This window comes from Malaclemys terrapin, chromosome 1 (genome assembly GCF_027887155.1).
Source record: "Malaclemys terrapin pileata isolate rMalTer1 chromosome 1, rMalTer1.hap1, whole genome shotgun sequence".
Lineage (NCBI taxonomy): Eukaryota > Metazoa > Chordata > Testudines > Emydidae > Malaclemys > Malaclemys terrapin.
In genome coordinates this window covers 339,699,752-339,723,345 of record NC_071505.1, presented here as the reverse complement: position 1 = coordinate 339,723,345, position 23,594 = coordinate 339,699,752, and the positions used below count along the sequence as shown (strand labels likewise).

The 23,594-nt window shown below is 43.7% G+C and overlaps 1 protein-coding gene across 3 annotated transcripts in view; it reads left to right on the top strand.

The window, feature by feature from the left end:
• Positions 1-23,594, top strand: part of GDPD5 (glycerophosphodiester phosphodiesterase domain containing 5) — a 327,641-nt gene that overhangs the window by 205,485 nt on the left and 98,562 nt on the right. For all 3 annotated transcript variants that reach the window (XM_054015849.1, XM_054015850.1, XM_054015847.1), the window contains one exon: positions 21,567-21,670. In XM_054015849.1, the coding sequence (XP_053871824.1) occupies positions 21,567-21,670 (104 nt within the window). The remainder of the gene's footprint in view (positions 1-21,566; positions 21,671-23,594) is intronic.

Genomic DNA, 23,594 nt, shown 5'->3' with positions numbered 1-23,594 from the left:
CTCCCGAGGCCCCACTTCAGCAAGGACGGAAACCAGAGCTGGGCTAAGGTACGAGCCACCCAGGGAGCCCGGGCTTCAGTGGGGAGTCCTGGACCCTCCACCCGGGCTGCAGTGGGGAGCCCTGTACCCTCTACCTGCCCTGGGCGGGGTGCCAGTGTGCCTGAAAGCAGCTCCTGGCCTGCCCCCCTGGGGTGCATCACCCAGGGCAGTTGGAGGGTCCAGGGCTCCCCACAGCAGCCTGGGTTCCCTGAGCAGTTCTTACTACTGCCCAGCTCCAGCTTCTGGCCTGGTTAGGAGGTGGGGCCTTGGGGGAGAAGAGGAACAGGGGGCATGGCCTCGTGGCAAAGGAGGGCTGAGGCTCACTTCGGGGCCCCCCCCCCAACTGGTAAGAGGCTGGCGCCACCCCAGAGCCTTGGGCAGGCGCAGAGCAGTGCCACAGGGAATCCAGGACAAATGCTCTCCCAGAGTCATTCAGCCCGGGACCGGGACTTGAACTCTGCACTTCGGGACAGGTGGCCACCCTACGGAGTGGGTGGGGGAAGGACAAAAACCAGCCTGAGGCTGCTCGAGCTGTGTGTAAACAAGTAACAGGCTTATTTGTCTTGGTAATAGGTACTGAAAGGAAATAGCTCAGGGGGAAACTGGCGGACAGTCAAGTGTAGGCAAAGTGGTTACATAACCTGACTTTGCTATGTCAGGGTTGTAAACATCAAAGAAAATGGCTTATGGCAGCAGCAGCATAGGAGTTGTGTGTGGTTAGGAGTACTTGGTCAGGTGGGATCTTTAGCTTCTCTGTTGAGACTCCAATAAAGGGTATTAATTAGGGCCAAGATTACATTTGCTTTTTCTGATATGGAGGTTGGGCCAGTAGGTTATTACATTAAGCCCTGGTCTACACTGGGGGGGGGGGGATCGATCTAAGTTACGCAACTTCAGCTACGTGAATAACATAGCTGAAGTTGACGCACTTAGATCGACTTACCGTGGTGTCTTCACGGCTCTGGAGTACAGGAGTCGACAGGAGAGTGCTCGGGGGTCGATTTATCACATCTAGACTAGACGTGATAAATCAATCCCCGCTGGATTGATCGCTGCCCGCCGATCCGGGGGGTAATAAAGACATACCCTAAGACGACAAACTGTGTGCCATCAAATAATCAGCAGATGGTAACTACTGTTCTTTGCTACCGACCTGAGCTGGATTCAAACTAGCAAACAAGTAGTGAACAGCTCCATTTCCCAGGCATTGCCAGTCCACCCACAGCACCTACTTCTCAACACTGTGCTCCAGCAAAAGCCTCTTTTTAACCTGCTGTAGCCTATTATTCTTCAGGACTGATCAAAAAGGGGGAAAAATCCAAGTAGAACACAGCTTACTTAGGCAAGGTCTATACTACAGCTTTTGCAAACTCAAGTTGTGTCGGCATAAAGCCATTGCAGTTAGTGTATCACTTATGTGTGTGCATACTTGGCTCCTTGCATTGGCGCTGCGCATACTCATCGGGAGTGCTTGTGTCAATGCACAGTGCGGTGCCCCATGGGTAGGTATCCCAACGAGCAACTTACCAGCGTCCAGTGCACTCTCTTTCACTGACATCGGTTTGGGCTGGTTAGGGAAGGTGCATGATGCTCACATCTTTTTAAAAACACAGGACTGTTCAGAAAGTTACCAGCAGCGACTTTCTTTCACATCCGGCAGATTATCATTGGTGATATTGAAATGCCAGTAGTGATCCTGGGCCCACCTACTCCTCACTCCCCAGCTCATGAAGCAAGACACCAGCCACCTCAACAGCACCAAGGAAAGATTCAACGACTGGCTCAATGGGTGCAGAATGACAGTTGAATGTGCTTTTGGTAGATTGAAGGGATGCTGGTGGTGTTCACTCACAAGATTGGATCTCAATGAGAAAAATATTCCAATGGTTATAGCTCCTTGCTGTGTCCTGCATACTATCTGTGGGGGGAAAAGTGGGGGAAGTTGCTGTCATGGTGAAGGGTGGTGGTGGAGCAGCTGTCTGCTGAGTTTGAACAGCCAGTAAAAGGGCCATTAGAAGCGCTCAGTGTGGATCTATACGGCTCAGGGAGGCTTTGAAAGAGCACTTTAACAGCGAGCCACAGTAATGCTCTGTGATGGACTGTCTCTGCCTGGCCCTGCTGTTTTGTGAGCCCGTTAGGAATTGTGTGGTCCTTGGTGTATGTCTGAGTATAACACTGTTGATGCTCCTATTAATTTTGTGGTGCCTGTTGCACATTTGATTACTACACTGTGATTGTCACTGATCCGATGAGCTGTCACACAGTATAACAAGTAAGTGAGTACTTTTCCTACTGCAGCATATGCTGGGAACGAATAAAGATGAATTATTTTCCTTACAGTAGAATTTTATTGAGTAACAAAAACACTTAAAAAAAAAAAAAAAAGTCTGTGGGCAAGTTAAAAGCAAATACATTAAAAACTTAATAAATTATGGAACAGAGCTTAAGAAGGGGTAAGAACTTTCATGTCCGTTTTTTAGGTACACATACATCAATTGTGGCTTTCTCAGGTTAGTATATATGAAGCTGTGGCTTTTCTTAATGTCTCGGAGTGTGGAGTGGTAGGGATAGTGATGCAACTCCGGATGCCATGTGGAAAGCCCCATTATATCCTGATGCATCTCCCTCTCCTTTTCCTGCTCAGGCTCCTGGGTTTTTCTCCTGTCTCTTTTTCCCCCTTCCCCATAAAGCCTGCAATATTCCCCCTCCAGGCCCTCTGCTCACAGCAAGGGTCTCTGCCTCGGGCACTTTGGAGGTATCCGTGGTGGAGGTGTGTGGGGTGGAAGTGGGGTCTTTGCCAAGTTTGGAATGCAGCTCTTTGTAAAAGCAGCAGGTCTGTGGCTCAGCACTGGATCAATTGTTGACCTCTCTGGCCTTCTGATATGACTGCCGCAGTTCCTTCACTTTCATGCAGCGCTGCTGCTGTGGTCCCTGTCGTATCCTTCTCCGGCATCCCCGGTGCTATCTGCTCATAGATGTCCATGTTTCTACAGCTGGCCCCTAGCTGTGCCTGCACAGCCTCTTCTCCCCACAGGCCCAGGAGAATCAATATCTCCTGTCTGCTCCTGGCCAGAGCATGTCTGGAGCATATAGCCGGTGAGGTGCGCTGGGCAGTTGCACACAACAATGGTGCTCACCAAGCTGGACTATCGGGAAAAGGCATTGCAAACGTTCACAGGGTTTTAAAGTGGGGAAGGAGGGCTTCCGGTTTCCGTGATCTTGGGGCAGTGGAGTTCATAATTGTGACCAGAGTGGTCCGTGTAGGGCATTGTGGGACACCTGCTGGAGCACTATTAGGGTCGACATTGGTAGCAGTGTCTATAATTGTGCTGTGTTGAGCTCTGTACGTCAACCATGGCTCTACGTTGTTTGTTGCACCGAGTGATCTACGGTTGCATTAGAGCAGCCGCAGCAGGAGAACAATGTTTATTTCAATACCGTGTTCTCTGCTTTCGCTTTGACCTGCTAAATTGGATTATAGATGGGGCATGTCACCGCTCATGGACCTCATTCATGTTCATCAATAACAAAGTGAGCTGAGAGCTATTAGTTGGATTGTTATGGCAGTAAAATATGATGGGACTGGAATGGGTTTTTAAAATATGTTCAGTTAGCTATAATGTCCTCAGCAGCCAGCATGCCAGGTATTCCTTCTTCCTCCTCATGTTTTAGATGTACAGTATCATCCAATGAATCTGATTTCTTCACAGTCTCTCCTCCCGTTAATCTATTTACTGGGAGATACCTTTTATGACATTCCTTCAGCATATTAACCAGAGAGTCATTAATTAGCAAACCCTTTCTAACATCCTGAAACAGACCAGCCTCAGACTCAATTCAGTGCTGTGGAGTGTTACCTACTCTTGGATAGAGCTGTGTTCTTTTCCACCGGGATTGCTTTATACTTTTTAAGGTAGCACATGAAAATAGTAACTCTTACCAACTTGGAAATACTGAATAGGGGAGAGGGAAATTGAGGATGAAGGAGGTTGAAGGGGAGAAAAGGCTGGGGGAGAAAAGGAGGTTGTTAAACGACAATCTCCATTAACAGTTAGTAGTCTTAAAGCTTATAAATTCAGTAGAGCAGCCACTAGATGGAGACAATCAGACATTTGGACAGGTTAGTAGACAATAACTACATCCACTAACCAGTATGTTAGACAACTATAGTGGAACCAATTCTATCCATGATTGTCTGTTTGGAGTTCAAATTCAACATGTGGGTGCCAGTCTGAAACAAACCTTTGCCGTCTAGTGTTAAGAATGCAGAAATGGGGCCCAGGGCTCCTGAATTCCATTCCCAATGCAGGTAAGGCTTAGCAGAGATTCCCCAGCTAGCAGTCAATATTGACTTCTCATTTATAAAGTGTTTTAAGATTATTAGATGCAAGTCACTTGGAGTGCAAAGTAAATTTATTTTATTATGATCGCAATGGCATGTTTTTCCTTGCAGCATGATGTTCAGCTGCGTGGTGTGTGAGTGCTGTATGGAGTTCCAGAGAGGGTGGAGTCCCTGGTGTTAAAACAAACAAACAAACAAAAGGCGGGATTAAGCTAGAAATTGACCTGTGTAGAAGCCTGTTTGTGTATCCGTAGTGTGTGGTGGTTCTGTGTAATAAACACCTTCTGTTTTAAGGACTGTGATTCCATATAACATGACAATTATATTTATATTATACTAAGACATTGCATATACATTTAAATATTCAGTCTAAAAAAATGCAATATATTAATCAAATACACCAGTTAATATATTAATTTCGCTTGATTATTTTTTGCTTTATCCTGGATTCATGGCTTCTTTGGACACAGGGCAAAAAGGGTGCTCTTATTCAAAGCCACTCATTTGGAGCAGGCCTTATTTTGTTAGTTTGAGAGCAGTCCAGTTATTGAAGTCTGATACATAAAATTGTACCTTCAATCTTTTTTTCTTTAATAGGCAAAAATAGCCAAAGCTAGGAGGATACTAGCAAATCGTGACAAATATCCTCAGAAAATTAGTTCATGGAAATGTAATGGAAAATATTATTGTTAAGACTTTCTTGCAGAAGCTCTGTGTGTCCAGGGGTGAACTTAAATGACAAAATGATCTTATGTTCTATGAGGACATATTTGGCTAAAGGTTATGTCCAGACTTGAATCCAGGCATTTAGACTTGAAGTTGAGGTACATAACTTGAGGTACATAACTATCACCTTTGTTGGTCTGTTAGCCATTCTGGACACTGACACAGTCAGGAGAGGGTGGGACACTGGTCCCTGCCCATAGAGAGGTGACCGCTAGAGGCTTGAGACTTTGAGCAGGCTACAAAAGGGGGTTAAAGGTGCAGTCACCCAGAAACAGTGACATCTGGTTCTTAGAAAACCCGTCATCCAAAGATTTCAAAATGCTTAACATTCATGAGCCTTTTGCTAGTGCAGTGTGATGTGCAAGTGTTTATGCCAGTTTCAAAGATGAGTCCAACAGAGCCAACCCCTTTGTTTTCACTGGAGTAGCATGTAGGCCAACTCATAGTAGTTCTCTCCATTTGAGTCCATGGCAGAGCTGAGAGTAGGTTCCAGGAGTCAGAAGTCGTCATGTCTTAACTGTTAAATAACACGCTCCTGGTGATGATGCAATTTCTATCCCTTCTCTGGGAGACTATTCAGTAGTCTACTAGATTTCACTAATAAGACCTTTTTTATGGTATTTTAGCGCTAATCTTTGAAAAGTGTCTGATCAGTACTTTGGAGATTCCTTGACAAATGAGTTTAAGATGCCTTAAAACTTTCTGAACCCTGGAACTTGGCCATACTCTGTTTACCACTGATAGTTCCCTGTGCTGTGCTTGACATTGTAAATGTGATCTGTAACCGATCAGCATATTGGCAGTGCAGCAGGCACCATTCTCAACACTGCATGACTCTGCTTATCATATAATTAAGGCTCTTCATTTTCAGTGTTCACTGATTTTTAACTGAAAAATTCCCAGGTTTTACAATAGCCACTATTCACTTTTTACCAATTTTTTTTTTCCCACCTGAATTTTGGAAGTGCTGGAAATCCCTGGCCCCAGCTCCCTGCTCCAGGAGAGAGAATGATTTCATAGTGTGGGGCGTCCATGTTGTTCCCAAGCCCTGGATCAATTGTTGACCTCCCTGGCCTTCTGATATGCCTGCCGCAGTTCCTTCATTATATATATATAGCAAACTATATTTCAGAACATAAAGAGGGTTTTGAAAGTTTAAAAACAACAAAACCAGAAGTGATATATTTAGCTGATATTTACCACAGAACCACCAAGTTAATTATTTTTGCACTGATTTTCACCTATTTTTTTTGTAATCAACACTGAAAGCCTTGGGAAATTTTAAACAAAATAAAAACTGAAAACAAAAGGCCTTAAATATAATTTAAAATCAAGGCTAGGACTTCATGTAATGATCTGACATCTTGTGCAGCATATCAACTTCTTCAATGCCCTTTTTTCCCTCTTGTTCCTAGTACTTGAGGCTTTGTGGAAATAACTGATACATCTTAACCTTTTGTAAATGTTAGTGTAATGATCTTGCCTTGCATTCTGAGGATCTTCAAGAGCAAGTTTATAATAAAGGAATTGATAGTTGATTCTTGTTTCATTGCTTAAAAAGAGCACATTACATTTTCACTTCATGGATTTTTTTTTTTTGAGACACCTTTCCAACTGTTAAAATGTTAATTAAAAAGCCCAGAGTCTCTTAGAGGCAGGTGGCCAGCCAGAACTACCAGTATCATTCGATAAGTTTATTTCTTATTCAAAAGCCTGCAAATTCTGCAAATTGCTTGTCTAATGAAATAATATATATGTTACCCTGTCCTCTCATTTTGTTTGGGACAGTCACTTGTCTGTTTTTAAACTTCCTCCCTGTTTGCACAGCACCTAGGACCAATGGGGTTCTAATGTATTTAAGGTTGCAAGGGAGCATAGTATTGTTATTCTGTTTGTTTGTTTATGGTGTTGTAGCAGTGTGTGGTCCCAGGATATGAGACAAGATACGTGAGGTAATATCTTTTGTAGTGCCAACTTCTGTTGTGGAAGGTACAAGTTTTTGAGCCACACTCCACTTCCTTCCCCGGACCTGAAGAAGAGCTCTGTGTAGATTGAAAGCTTATATCTTCCACCAATAGAAGTTGGTCCAGAAAAAGATATTCCCTCCCCCACCTTGTTTTGCTCATCATCTTTTTTTGTGTGTGTGCATCAGTGTTAATGTCTTTTGACTTTTAGCCCTTTCAAGGCAGCCATTTCTCTTTCACTAGGAAAATTTGTTCAGTCCATTTTTGTAGCGTAAACCTTTGATTGTCCTGCAGTTTCTGTTGGAACTTACTAAGCTTGATTTTCCCAAAGTTGTGCTGTGACCTCAGTGGAAATTGTGCTCATGTTACAAACTAACAAAACTGCTGAAAGCGGAAAGGCCAGCTGGCCACAGGTAAGTGGCACAATTATATTGGAACAGGCAGTTGAACCTTGAACTACTACTAAGTCTGATCGCAATAGAGCATCTAGTTCTCCATGACCTCATCTTGTGAGTGGCAGCCCAAAGGTGACAGGTCATTGTGAAGATATGGCCCTTAATGTCAATGAGTTTGCCGTCATCCTGGAGATGCATTGCTATTTTCAATTCTGTAAGCATTTTGCAGAGGAATTGTAACCCCATGGAACAGATGTATGTAGAGTCAGTGGGGGTCCCATCTGGAGCATGTTGGAGAAGGGGGCAGAAGGAAGTGTGAACATTACACAAGTTGGGACTTATTCGGGTTGATTGACCGACTTAAAACCCACTTACCTCTCAAGTTTACTATAGCTATAATTTCATATTGGTGGAAATCAGGACAGACTCAGAAGGTGGTGACATTACAGTACTGTAAAAGTAGGAGAGATCAGAAGACGGCCCAATGCCTCACCGCTGTTGGATTGTGTGGAGGTTTCTGGGGTCACCAGGGAAGACTTAGGCCTGGCCAAATCTTTCATTCCCTTGTTCGCTTACCTAGCATGCAACCCTGCTTTGGAGAGGAGCGTATCTCATTTAGGTTGTGGATTGCGGGGATGGGGGGAGGCAGAAACTCACTATGAAGGGGGAGGGGAGGAATAGGAGGAGGAGCGAGGGGAGCTACTGAGACCCAGGGTTGCTGGCAACTTGCCGTGCTCTGTTCGGCTTAGCTCAGGCAGGCTCAGTGCCCTCAGCAGCAGACTCCAGAATTCGCTTAAAGCGGGTGGGTGGTTGGTTGTGGTAGCATTCCAGTAGCACTGAGGGCATTTTAGATCATGGCCAGATCTCATCTGGTGTAAACTGGGAGAGCTCCAGTGATGTTCGCGAAGCTATTCCAATTTACACCAGCTGAGACTCTGGCCCTGTAATGTTCTGCCTCATCCACAAACTTATGTGGCTTTGACATAACAATTTATTGCCCCTTAGACCTGCGGCAAGGTACTCTCTCTGTTCTGAAAAGCCATTTCAGCCCGCAAGCCCAGTGTGGGGGAGGAGAGCAATTTAACTTGCGGCTGGTGTATTTCATCACAACACTGTGTTAGCACTTGAGGGTGATAACCGCATCCTGGTGAAAAATACCATTGTGTACTAAGTAAATAAGAGGGGTTTAATCTGTGCTGCGCTACAAGTAGAACCTGTCTGCCTTGCCTGGTTGCCTTAGGCCAGGGGTAGGCAACCTATGGCACGGCACGCGAGCTGATTTTCAGTGGCACTTACACTGCCTGGGTCCTGGCCACCGGTCCGGGGGGCTCTGCATTTTAATTTTAATTTTAAATGAAGCTTCTTAAACATTTTAAAATCCTTATTTACTTTATATACAACAATAGTTTAGTTATGTATTATAGACTTATAGAAAGAAACCGTCTAAAAATGTTTTAAATGTATGACTGGCATGCGAAACCTTAAATTAGAGTGAATAAATGAAGACTTGGCACACCACTTCTGAAAGGTTGCCGACCCCTGCCTTAGGCCCACACCTGCATTACCCTTCATGCTAACCGCTTAATTAGAAAATCATTACTTGCAAGGAGGAAACTGCTTCAGTGAAACAATAGCAGCATGTGATATGACCACAGGTTAAACTGTTATTCTATTATAAGACTATCCTTCCCCATGTGTCAATGCTCCCATATCCCTTCCTGTTTAAACCACTTTGCCCTACTTTTGCCAATCTTGTATCTGGGAGGATGTAATGAGTAGAGAGGGTCCTAATGCAGGATAAAATTATTCTTCAAATGTGATTGAAGTGGGTTTGTTCCACCAGCTAGCGATCTGGATGCATAATGAAATGTGTTGAGCAAGTAAACTATTTAATAGTTGCATTATTTAGCAAATGTTGTTCAATTCAGAGTCTCCTACCAGTTCTAGTAGGGAGGATCTCAATATCCTTTTTGAGCTCTTCAGGATTCACCCACCACTTGAACGCACTCCTCTCTAAGAAGTGAGGGGAAGTAGACTTTATTCAACTGTGAAACTACAAAAAATAAAATTGGCCAAGAGAAAGTTGTACCACCAGTGTTTTTATTCTCCTTTTAAAAAAAAATACACCTCTACCCTGATATAATGCCACCTGATATAACACGAATTCGGATAGAACGCAGTAAAGCAGCGCTCCGGGGGGGGGCGGGGCTGCACACTCTGGCGGATCAAAGCAAGTTCGATATAACGCGGTTTCATCTATAACGCAGTAAGATTTTTTTTTGGCTCCCGAGGACAGTATTATATCTGGGTAGAGGTGTAGTTGGTTAATATTTGATAAATTAAAATGATACAGTAAATGAGCATGTTTGTCACTTGTGTTTAAAATCCTGAATGATCAGTCTTGAACAATTGGTAGACCATTAGGGGTTAAAGGTCATGTCATGAGTAGTTGCCGAAGAGGGTCCAGGTTAAATGATATTCTCAATGTCACAAGGCATTAATTATATTCATGCAGATTATACATGGTGTCACATTTTATTCATTTAGAAGGCTGAACACAATTAGAGCTCCACTAGTTTCTAAAATGTTTAACTTATACTCAGTGTATGCGTTCTTGAGAGAGCTGTTCTGGTATAAGTAACAGTAACAGTCTGTTGCTATTCAAATATACTATAGTGTTTAGAATGCCCTGAGAAAGGGGTTTGCTCTGAGTGGATGAATCTGAGTTCTAATCCTAAATAACATGGACTCTCTTTATGACTTCGGGGAACTCACTTAATCATTCAATTTCTCCCTCCGTAAAATGTGATAATACTTCTTACTTCACAAGGGTCTTGTGAGGATTAATTAGTTAATGGTTGAATGCAATTCTGAAGATAAGTATGGCTAAATCATATTAACACTGTGAAACTCACGAGTGTCAGGTATAGGGTGACCATACAGCAAATGTGAAATATCAGGACGGGGTGGGGGGCTAATAGGAGCCTATATAAGAAAAAGACCCAAAAATCGTGACTGTCCCTATAAAATCAGGACATCTGGTCAGCCTAGTCAGGTGTTAGCTTTTTTTGTCTTTATCCAAAATATATCCTGTTGTTAATGTTCGTGAGCCATGAATTCCTTTGATTTTCTATGAATTGCTGCACAAGAGAATTTTCAGTGCAGAGTACAGCCAAAATGATAGAGAATTAGACCTTGAGCATTGTTTTCTATCTACAGATATTTTCCTAGGGTAAGAAGTGGATAGTTACAGAATATCTCCATCCAGGTGAATCAAAACTCTTCCTAGTCACTGGAGAATTTACTATACAGACATAAACAAAAGTACTCTTTCCCCCAGAGGTAGAGATAATTGCTTTTCAAAATGCGTGGTTTTCTTTTGTAGGAGTCAAGGAGCTTACAATGTTTAGCACATTTTTAAAAAAACCATAAAGATGGTGGTGATTGTGCTGGTGAAAATAGCTACAATGGTTGCTGTTAAAATGGCAACATTTGCTTGGTCACACATGTAACCCCCCTTTTTCTCCCTCGGTTACTCGGGAACAGGCAACACTCACCTGTGTGCCTGGCCGCAGGATGTTGCTGACATTAAAGAAGATCCTGCGTATCCCAGTGGTGCTGTTGGATAGGTGGGAATCCTCTAGTCACCCCTCTGTTGCAGTCCCTTTACTCCTAAAGGAAGTTAAAATTGGCAGTGCCTCTACTGGATGGCGTGCCTTGGGAACCTCCAGGAATAAACCCGTTCTAATAATAATTAATAATAATAGAATCTGTGGCATGGGTCTAACTCAAATACCAATTATAGATAATATACATCCAATATACTTAAATTAGAGCTAACACTCCTTTACTTAACAACTAAAAAATCAGGTTATATCAGTCTAAGGTTATATGTCACTATTAATTTAAATCCAGAGGGGCAGTTGAATAAAATACAATTCTATTTGTTAATTGAACTTTAGTGCCCTCGTGGCCTAGATGGAGTCTGCTTTGCAGGCAGCTCTGGCCAAGAGAAAGCGCGAGCAGGATGCAGCAGGAAAAATCCCTTCCACCCCAGGGGCACCCGTTCCAAACCCCCCAGAGTGAACACACCCACTCACCGGAAAAGTACAATGGATATAAGAAGGGGAAATATTTTTTTACAGAGGGATCAGAGGAGAAAAACAACAAGGGGAAATATAGGGAGAGTGGTAGAACAGGGTTGCATCCAAACCAAGGCCCCACGGGCCCAGTGGTAGTACAGTCTGGAAGGGCAGACACCGAACAATGTGTCTGCACACTGACTTCAGGAGTCCTGAGCAAAGTTCCAGTCCAGTGGTGAGTCTTGGGTGCTCCTGGCCGTCTTCGGCGCCAGTGAACCTTCCCCCAACAAACCCCTCCGGTGCCCTCTTCTGCCGCTCTCTGCAAAGCCACACAGAGTGACCACCTCCCCACTTAACTAGCTAGCAGCCTCCCTCCTTGTTCCCAACGCAGAGTCACAAGCCCCAGTACTCACAGCCCCATGCAGCTCTGGGCAGCAGTGATACTGGATCCAGCTCTGGCCTGTCCTTCTCCGGCGATTCCTCCCTGGCACAGTGCTCCTCCTGGCTCTTGTCCTGGGGTGGCCCCGATCGGCCCTGTCCTCTCCGGGCAGGTTCTCTGCTGCTTCCTTTGCGAGGGCCTGTGGGCTGCAGCCCTTCTCTCTGCCACCATTCACCCCACCCCGCAGCGCACACTCCTCTGAAATCCAGAGTCCCAGGCACTTGCTTGCGTGGGCGCACTGGAAGACCTGCAGCTGGAGACAGCGCTCGGTTGGTTCTGTGCATCAGTCCAGCCAAGGCAACAAGCTGCACAACCCCTCTGACGATTGGAGCTTGTCCTACCAAATGCCAGCAGCTCTGGGCCCTGGTTCGGTGGGAAGATCACTCTGCCTCTCCTCAGACTCAGTCTCTCTGCTGGGCCCCTTCCCTTGCAAGTACTTTCCCAAACAACAGTGGGGGTTCCTCACAGTTCCCTCACTGCAGCCCCACCTCAGTCAGCTCTAGGCACAACAACAGTCTCTGCTCTGACCACAGTGAAGCCACCAACAGCCTCTGAGGCTCCCTCAATCAAAGCCCCTGCAGGCTAGGGTGACCAGGTGTCCTGATTTTATAGGGACAGTCCCGATATTCGGGCTTTGTCTTATATAGGCACCAATTACCCCCCATCTCCTGTCCTGATTTTTCACACGTGCTATCTGGTCACCCTACTGCAGGCTCTCAGCACCAGCTTCTGGCTTCCTAGCAGCAGATCCTGGTACGGACAGAGCTCCACAGCACAATCTCACTCCTTTTCCCCAAAATGGAGTCCACCGCCTGCTCTCCCTGCACGAGGAAGTCTCTCCCTCTTTCCCCAAGGCATCATAGGAGTTGTAGTCTCTAAGGGTATGTCTTCACTACCCGCCCTATCGGCGGGTAGCAATCGATTTATCCGGGATCGATATATTGCGTCTCGTTAAGACACGATATATTGATCCCCGAACACGCTCACCGTCAACTCCGGAACTCCACTAGAGCGAGCAGTGGTAGCGCAGTCGACGGGGGAGCCGCGGCCATCGATCCCGCGCCGTGTGGACCCCAGATAATTCGATCCAAGATACTTCGACTTCAGCTACGCTATTCGCGTAGCTGAACTTGCGTATCTTGGATCGATTCCCCGCCCCCACCCACAGTGTAGACCAGCCCTAAGGCTAGATTGCCCCTCACAGGCTTTTCCCCTGGAACACTCCCAATAAAGTTCAGCGGTCCCTCTAGTAAAGGGTGCCTACGCACAGATACCAAATTAGTTCCTATTATAAGGAAAGGGAGAAACTGAACTTCTCAGATGGTACTATATGGTTATTCTTGGCAAATGCTATCATTTCAATGGTGGCCAATATACCTTGTCCAAAAGTATTTTAAAAAATAATAATCGTTCTTGATCAACAAGAAACTCTTGATTTAAAAGCTAAACCACCCAAAATGAAAAGCTGTTTCAAAATGCAGTCCGCTGAAATAATTGACGAGGGGGAGAGCGATCTCATCTGTTCTAATTTAACAGGAAAGATTTAATTAAAATAGTCACTGTGGTATCTAAGCACCCAGACGTGTTTACCGTTTTGCATATCCAGTGATTTTGGAAGCTTTTACAGTATGGGGAGGGGCATTGGGATATAAAATGTTTTCAAAGCCACAGAGTAAATGAAAATAAAGTGCTTTCCTTCAGCCCCTCTGGTGGCATTGCTGGGTGGTTAATGCTATGATGTGAAAGTATGTATTGATGGAGTCACAGTAGAACAGGCTGGTTAAAACTAACCCCCAAAGGTGGAAAACTAATTCAGCATATCATGATACGTAGCTCACTCTTTTTAAAACAGAGGAGTAGAACTTACAGTGCAGACGTGGGGGTTGTCTTCCTAGTTCATCCACTGACTTGATGTGAAAGTCTGGCCGAGTTATTAATTATTTGTATAATGTGTATTACCAAACAACTAGGAGCCCTAGTCATGGACCAAGAGCCCTTTGTGTCAGGTGCTGTACAAGGACAGATCAGAAAGACAGTCCCTGCCCAAGGAGCTCACAATCAAAGTATGACAAGAGACAATAGATGGGTACAGATGCTATACTGGGGGAGGACAAGGAAACAATGAGACAATACTGGTCCGCGTGATAGGCAGTGGGCTGCTGGTGTGATGAGAGCTGTTGACAAGTTGTTGTAGTCATGGTGACAAAAGAGCCCTGAGGAGGGATTTGAAGATAGATACTGAGATTGTTTTGTGGGTGTTTACAGGGGGCACCTTCCAAATATATGGGGACAACATGAGAGAAAATACAAAGGTGTTGGTTTGAAAGTGTAACAAGTGTGCAGTAGGGAGAGGACATGTAGGGTGGGGATAGGCTGTGGAGGGCCTCAAAAGTAAAGACAAGCAACTTGCTTAGGTAGAGCGGGGCATCCACTAGAAGGATGCAAAGAGAGGGATGATATGGTCAAAATGGTGGGCTAGGAGAATGATCTCTGCAGCAGTATTCTGAATGGGTTGGAGTGGAGCAAGGTTGCATTTGTCAAGGCTGGGAAAAGGACACCACAGTAATTGAGATGATGAAAGCCTGGATGCAAGTTTTAGCTGAGGGGATGGATATGAAAAGCCTTGTTTTACGGATGTTAGGTGGAAAGAATCTGCAAGATTTAACTTCTCCTTGCCTCTGTTTCCTGATTTTTATATTGGGAATAAAACTTCCAGATCTTAAGGGGACGTTGATGATTATTGTGAGGTGATGCAGGGTCCATAGATGGAAGGAGCTATCGGAGTGTCAAGTACATTATTATTTTACAATAAGCACTCTGTGGTACAGATCATCTTCAGGAATTGCATGCTTGCCGTCAGCTTTGAAAGGTTTTGTACTGCAGCTCAAAGATGGGAAAGTTCTTTAGAAATGAAGATTTGATAACTTTTGACCAGAACTGTAGGCGCTCTGAAAGCCAGTGTCTCTTATTCCTTTTTGTTGAAATGCCACTAAGATTAGGCACTAGAGAGTAGATAATGTATTGCAAATGCGGTGGTATATTTAATATAGAAAAAGAAGAAATGTGCTTCTCTAGTTTGATATGTTAACTCTGCTCTTGACCTTTTCAATATTCGTGCCTCAAAATCATTTTTCTGTATTTTAAACAAGCAAGCAATTTTCCATCGTCCTCTGAACTGTGGTGAACTCTGCTGGTGTGCTCCACAAGAGACTATTGCATGTACCTGCTTTATCCATTTGTCTCTTTAGAGCTTGCACTTTAATCAAACTGGCTATCATATTATGGGCACGATTCATGTCTTTAGAAGCAAGGAGATCATCTTGGGGTTGGAGTAAGGATCTGGGAGTTGAGCTCACTATCACTATGACCTTCAGCAAGGTACTTTTCTGAGCCTCCTCTTACCCATTGGTAAAATGGATCTAAGAACATGTATCTCCTGTGGATTTTGTAACTTGGAACTGATGTGAATAGAGCAGTGTGGGACCAAAGGACTGTCTCCTATTAAAAGGATTACCCTCAAATTAAAGGAATACACACTGCACATCAAATACAGCATTCATGTGAATTATTTGTATCCACTCTACAGAATTCCCAGTGTTAGGAAGTGCTCATCTTCTCTGTTCCCCTTATTGGAATTCTGCAGTGTACATTCATTGCTAATGAACTTGGCTGATTCAGTTCAAGATCTTACTGCTTGTATATAAAGCTTTTAATAGTCTAGTATAGTATATACTTCCACACTGGGTAGAAACTACAGAGGGAGGGGGTGCTAGATATGCAGAATGTAATCACCCAAATTGAAATCTGGTCAGGACAATGGGCTTGAGGAAAGAGCCATGCAATTTCTAATGACTGTAAGTGGTCATGACCTCTGTTTCTATATGTCCTTTGAAAGACTTCCCACAATAGCACTAGTAGCCATGTTTATCTGAAACAAATCCATCTTCGTTTACTTGCTGCATGTGCTTTTTATAAAGTGTCCAAAATGTTCATGTTGCCAAACTAACAGCACCATCTCCTCCTCAATGAAATACCTACCAGGTTTCATTTGTAAGGCTTCACAAAGTGGATCTGTGCTCCTTTTTGACAACATGAGGGTCAAAAGTTGCACAAGTAATTGATAACCAGCTAGCATGATCTCTTCATCCTGGCATTTTAACATTCAAGTCAAAAAAGCATTTTTTAAAAACCCCAAACGTCTCACTAGAGTTACTGCTAAAATGTCAAAGCTGACAAACTTGTTAGCTGGAAAATTTGGTAGAATACACAAATATGCAAATTTCATATACTTTCAAACTGTATATTTATAATGGTAAACTGTTCACGTTCTTGTAATTACATTTTGTACAACCAGATACAATTGTTACTCATGAATCAACTAGTAATCAGAAGGATGTGATTTTAAAGTCTAATATTTGGTGGGAGTCTGTCAGGGCTGAAACCATTCCTTTATACTGTTGTAAAATATTAGTGCGGTCTGTGATTATTCAAACTTAGAATTGTAAAGGTGTCATGGTCATGTTGGAGTTGATGAGCTTTTTTTTGTACTGGTCCTAAGGCTAAATTAATCAAATTCTGGAAGATGGCCAGAATAATTTCCATTCTCTGCATGTGTCAGTGATGCCACAATTTTTTGTTAGACTTGTAAAGCTCTGTTCCTCTGAAACAACTCGCAAGACAGACATAAAATTTATAGAAAAAAGTATACCAAAGAGGCATTTGATTTGGTTTTCAAACAGTCAGCTAAGCAAATATATGTAGGAAGAACAATCCACCACAGACACGTGGACCTAAATAGCCACTAGAGACCCCCGCACAAATTATGGTACTTGCGTATAAATGCAATGTAAATAAACTGCCCTGAAATGTCCTGCTGCTTGGCTTGTTTGTTGAAGTAGCTGTCATCCTATGCCTGAACATAATCCAAGGTTCTCCCAAAGTGATTGTCTCCTTATTTAAAGATCACTTTCCTTGTATCAATGTTGGTGTGAGATAAATAAGGATAGTTGAGTAACCTCGATATCTACTTCTTCACATGTTTAGGAAGTTTCTATTACTGGTAATGCCATTTCAAATCCTTCAAGCCAAGAGGCAGAGGAACCCAGGTAACGAGCATCTCAGCACTTTAGGCATATTTTAAACTCCCTTTCTGGAGGTAGAATATTGATAAATGCAAGTATGTTGCTTTGGAAAACCTATCCAGTAATTTGGTGAACTGGACTCGATGGGAGTAGTAGGTTGTTAAGTACTGGATGAAAAAGGAAATGATGGATGTTAATAAGGCTGGGACTTTTCAGCTTGGAAAAGAGACGATTAAGGGGGGATATGATTGCGGTCTATAAAATCGTGACGGGTGTGGAGAAAGTAGATAAAGAAGTATTGTTTACTCATTCTCATAACACACGAACTAGGGGGACACCCAGTGAAATGAATAGGCAGCAGGTTGAAAACAAACAAAAGGAAATATTTTTTTCACACAACGCATAGGCTGTGGAACTCTTTGCCAGAGAATGTTGTGAAGGCCAAGAACATAACAGGGTTTAAAAAAGAACTAGGTAAGTTCATGGATAATAGGTCCGTCAATGGCCATATATGTTTGCCAGAAGCTGGGAACGAACGGGCAACAGGGGATGGATCGCTTGATGATTACCTGTTCTGTTCATTCCCTCTGGGGCACCTGGCATTGGCCACTGTCGGAAGACAGGATACTGGGCTAGATGGACCTTTGGTCTGACCCAGTATGTCCGGTCTTGCGTCGAAGACTAGTGAGGTTTCTCTGAGTACAAGTCAGCTCTTAAAATGAAGAGGAAGTGGGTTTGATAGGGCAGCAGTTCTCAACCAGGCATCCAAGGCCCCCTGGGGGGTCGCAAGCAGGTTTCAGGGGGTCTGCCAAGCAGGCCGGCATTAGACTCACTGGGGCCCAGGACAGAAAGCTCGAGCCCCGCCACCTGGGGCTGAAGCCAAAGCCCGAGCAACTTAGCTTTGTGGAGCCCCTGTGGCATGAGGCCCTGGGTAATTGCCCTGTTTGCTACCAGCTAATGCTGGCCCTGGCTTTTATATGCACAAATACTGTTGTGGCACAGGTGGGGTATGGAGTTTTTATAGCCTCTTAGGGGTGGGAGGTTCAGAAAAAAAGGTTGAGAACCCCTGTGATAGGGGAGGCAGGGAAAATCGAGTGTGTGTAAAATATAGTCACAAACACCTCTTGGGTACAAATGAATTTTGGTGGTAAGGAAAGTAGAAGTCGGGTGCATTGTGTTAATTTACGCCACTCTAGTGCTGGTCATTTGAGAATCCCAATGCCACTTCCATGAAAGAGGGAATTATTGAGCTCATTTTGTGGAAACTGAGGCAGAGGGAAGTTGGGGAACTTGCCCAAGTAATGGTTTGAATCAGTGGCAGAGTTGGGAGCTCCTAACTCCCGTTTTCCTGTGCTAAAAGCAGTCAATGCCTCTCTAAACGTAGTGACAACCCCCCGAGTAGTGTAACAGAATATCTCATTCTTAACTAATTCAATCTCTTGTTTGTCTTCATCCAAAAATACAAACCCTTTTCTCCTCCCCCACTCCCGTTCCCCCCACCCCAGCTTGGCTAGGCAGATCTTCAATACCAAGGTGGTTTATCATGCGACATCTTACCGTGGAAACGTTTTCTTCTCACGTTGGTTTTAATTGTTGCTTTGATATATGCAGTGTGTACAGAAAGGCATTAAGTAGGAACGGATGTGCATGGCAAATGCAAAGTCTCATTTATATATTCAGCATGAAATCCTGGCTTTATCGAAACCAATGGGGAAAACTCTCAATTGATTTCAATGGAGCTGTAACATGATGGCTAAACTTTATCACTTTCTCCTTCCTGGGGGTTCACATCAGCATCAGGATGCTATGTGCTATAGAATGCACAGCCTGTGTTCAGTGCACTCCTAGCCAGGCTGGAGGCGTGGGCGGGGGATGGTGTATAATATCCAGAATAGAGCAACAAGAATGATTAAAGGTCTTGAGAACATGACCTATGAAGGAAGGCTGAAGGAACTGGGTTTGTTTAGTTTGGAAAAGAGAAGACTGAGAGGGGACATGATAGCAGTTTTCAGGTATCAAAAAGGGTGTCATAAGGAGGAGGGAGAAAACTTGTTCACATTAGCCTCTAAGGATAGAACAAGAAGCAATGGGCTTAAACTGCAGCAAGGGAGGTCTAGGTTGGACCTTAGGAAAAAGTTCCTAACTGTCAGGGTGGTTAAACACTGGAATAAATTGCCTAGGGAGGTTGTGGAATCTCCATCTCTGGAGATATTTAAGAGTAGGTTAGATAAATGTCTATCAAGGATGGTCTAGACAGTACTAGACTTGGTCCTGCCATGCGGGCAGGGGACTGGACTCGATGACCTCTCGAGGTCCCTTCCAGTCCTTGAATCTATGAATCTCAGCACAGCAATTTAGCCGTGTGACTTTAATTGCAATTAATATTTGTAGAAGTTGCATCTGAAAAGCTCTCAGCCTCGCTCTGTCTTTACGCTGATGCTGATAATTTTAAACATGTCAAATATTAGGATGGGATTTTGAAAGGGGTCTAGGGGAATTAAGCAACCAAATGCCATTGATATTGATTTAGCACCCAACCCCCTTAGGCCTTCTTGAGAAGCCAAGCCTTACCTCTGTGTCAAGAACCAGGAATGTCTAGTGGAAAACATTATTGCAAGCAAAGGGGGTGATTAAATTATTCCAGACCTTGTATTTTCTGCACCCATTTTGTGCTGTGGAGCATAAAGCAAAAAGCCTTGTCACCAAATTAGAATCCAGGCTTGTGCATGATGAATTATAATCAAAATACTGTTACGTAAGTGACACGACCCTTTAAGATAAACAGGAGAGAGACGGGGTAGAATCTTATGCGATACCAAAACGTAGACTCAGTTATTTGTGGTGGTTACATTGTGTGTTGTCATTAAAAAGCAAAGTCACAGTTCACAGGTGAAAAGGATATTTTGAAAACCGGTTAATCGTGTGTTCAGAGTTTAGAAAGAAATTCTAGTAGTTGAGCCTGCCCATAAGTTTGGGTATCCTGTCTTGTTAATTCTGGAGGGAGAGGACTAATTTGAATGTTCTCCTTTGTTAATTTACGTCTGTTTTTGTTCCAAGTGAACTGACAGGCATTTGAAGCAGAAGCATCTGTGCCCACAGAACTGTTAATACTGTGGAATAGAACCAGTGCGGAACACACAGAAATGATATTAGTTACGGACAGAACAGCTTTCTCCAAATGCTGCTTCCTAAATTAACATCTTTGGGACGTTCCAGTCTATTGGAATGGAACACCAAGTAGCCGGTTTTAAGATAATAAGCAGAACTGAATATTAATATAAAACTTGGTTGTCTGAGTCAAATGTTGCCTATTTCTCTCCACTAAATCATTTGCAAAATACTCTCTATAAGGGTGGAAAAACAAGTGATGCCGGTGGGAACTTTGGATTTACATACACATGTATCTGAGTGCTTTGGACAGGGAAAGGCCTACAGCAGGGGTAGTCAATAGGCAGACCGGGGGCCAAATTCGGACTGCCAGATGCTTTTGAACAGACCACAAAAATCTTTATTTACTTATTATTATCAATATTGTTGGGGTTTTTTGTATTTTTTTCTAGAGCTTGACTATAGCAAGAAATTTGGACTTTGACAAAAAATAGATTACCCCTGGCCTACAGACATAGGATAGCATTGAGGCAGAGCTCCTCTTTGAGCATCCATGACATGGTACATGGAGTCATGTAGACACAACAATAATTGGCTAACTACATACACGGCACCAACGGGAGTCGAATTCACAACAGTTGCCTTGAGCTTGTGAGAAGAGGAAGTCCAGCTAGTAAAGATACTTCGAGATTATATAGTATTTCCAAAGGAAGGACCACAAAGCACTTGACAACTGTAGTGAATAAAGACTTTCAAGCACCCCTGAGAGATGAGTATTATCCCTATCTAACACATGAGGAAATTGTGTCCCAGAATAATAGTGTCTTTCCCTGCACAGGAAGCCTGTGGCAAATCTGGGAGTAGAACCCAGGTCTCTGATTCTGAGACCCATGCTTTAGCCACAAGGCCATTCCTCTTTCTCAGCATCAACAGAGTGAGCCTGTGTGAAGTATTTCAGCCAGCGGAGGTTAGATTTTCATTCATTACAAACACCTCTGCAGAGCTGAGGGGATTCATTCTCTATGCATCAGAAAAGAACTCCAACTAGACCTCGTCTACAGAGAATTCTTGCACTGATTTAACTAAATCAGTAGAAAAGCTAATTTACTTAAATTGTTGCAACCATCACATATGGAAGTAATTATGCCAGGTTAAAGATATTTATACCGGCATAGACATTTAAATTTATCAAGACTAGTTATATCAGAATAAAGGTGTTTATACCAGCACAACTGCATCCACACTAGAGAACTAAATCTGCTTTTCTACCAATTTAATTAGATTGGTACAGAAACTATGTATAGACAAAGCATGAGACTTTATCAGTTCTGAGCATTGGAATCCTTGCATTGTAGGCCCCTGCTAATGTTAATTTCCTTTGTCTCCACAGTGGGAGCGCCTCTGGTTCCTAATCCTCACCTTCACTTTCTTCCTGACACTGGTCTGGTTTTATTTCTGGTGGGAAGTTCACAATGACTACAATGAAATCAACTGGTAAGTAGAGCGTTTCTGGTGGGGGCAACACATGCAGATTCATATGTTCTTGAAGTGAGCCAGGCCTCTATTGTGTGTGTGTGTGTGTGTGTGTGTGTGTGTGCGGGGGGGTGTTTGTTTTTATTTAAGGAACTTATTATAACATTAATGATATGTTTGGGTTCCTTTGGTGGAATCAGTAACTGTAGTAAATGGGTGGTGAGGTCTGTATTAAGTGAGAATGTTTTCTGGCTGTTTACATCAGTGGTTCTCAAACTTATTTGATCACACCCCCCTTCTTGGGCAGCAAGTTTAAAACAAATAAAAGGAATTTCTTCTTCACACAGCGCACAGTCAACTTGTGGAACTCCTTGCCTGAGGAGGTTGTGAAGGCTAGGACTATAACAGGGTTTAAGAGAGAACTAGATAAATTCATGGAGGTTAAGTCCATTAATGGCTATTAGCTAGGATGGGTAAGGAATGGTGTCCCTAGCCTCTGTTTGTCAGAGGGTGGAGATGGATGGCACGAGAGAGATCACTTGATCATTACCTGTTAGGTTCACTCCTTTTGGGGCACCTGGCATTGGCCACTGTTGGAAGACACAATACTGGTCTGGATGGATCTTTGATCTGACCCAGTATGGCCGTTCTTATGTTCTTTGTGTCTGTTGTAGTTTATGCCCTCCCTCCCCCGCCACACAAGTACATATGCCAATTAAAAAAAAAAAAACCCAACACGTAACCCTCACTAGATATTAAAATCAATAAGACCTTGATTCAAACAGAGCCAACGACCCATGGTCATAAGAGCCAAAACAAAACTGCAGTGGTGGTCGATGATTACAATTAAATGTGCACACCGCCTTGCGGCAAATGGATTCACGTACAGATGGCAATGATTTTGTATAATGCTATGCAAATGTAACCAAAATCAATGAAAATGTACAGCTGTCTGAGCACCTGATGTGTCTGGAGGAATCAGCACTGCCAGTTATTCATTGCTGTGGGCAAAATGTGCACAGTAAGGTTTTTTTTCTTCTCACGCCACCACCCCCTCTCTCCCAATACGTTCTCCGCCCTGCCCTCAGGGGGGCCTGCCTCCCAATTTGAGAACCTCTGGTCTACATTGGTAAATGTATTGATATATATATACTTGTATTTATATTATTTAGCCACTATATGTGGGCTGTGCAGCGTTCCAGATTGGGTATGCTCCATGGTAAACGTGGAGAAAAAAGGTGGAAGTCAAGTTGTTGAAGTGAGTTTGTGTCTCTAGTTAGTAATTTTATTTAACAAATGCCTGTTGTGTAAGAAGGTATTGTGATATCATATCTTGTTGATCCTTGTCAATTGTTTGCTTCCATAAGACTGTCAGACCCCAGATTGAATCTACGTTGGCTATTCTAGTTGTAGTGATGTTTTTTTTATTCTAGTTTTGGCTTTTGTTTTTCAAACTGTTCCTCCCAAATGTGAAAAATTCAAACTGAACCAAAAAAGGAGTGGTACTTTTTTGTCTAGGTTCAAACTCCTCTCTCCACTATAAAGGCTAAAGGAGGCAACCAAACAAAAATACTTATTTATACACAAACCATGTATACACAAAACCAACTTACTCTGATTCATTTCCATTTTTTTACCCCTAGTTGAAGGCCTGACCCTGCCCTCCCTGCCTCTTCCCCCAAGACCCCACCCCCATTCACATGCCTTCCCCGTCCCACCTCCTGCCAATCGCTTGCTGTTCTCCCCATCCCCATCCTGGGTCGGGAGGGACTTGCCTCGGAGCCAGGGCTGAGATCTGCAGCTGCCCAATGCAGGTAGGAGGTGGCCTCAGCGGAGAAGCGGCTGGTGCGGGTGATGACCCAGTGCCTCCCCCACCGCAGTGACCCGACTTTGGGTGTCCAGTCAGGAGAGGTGTCCGGACACTGTCAGGTTCCCTTTTCGACCA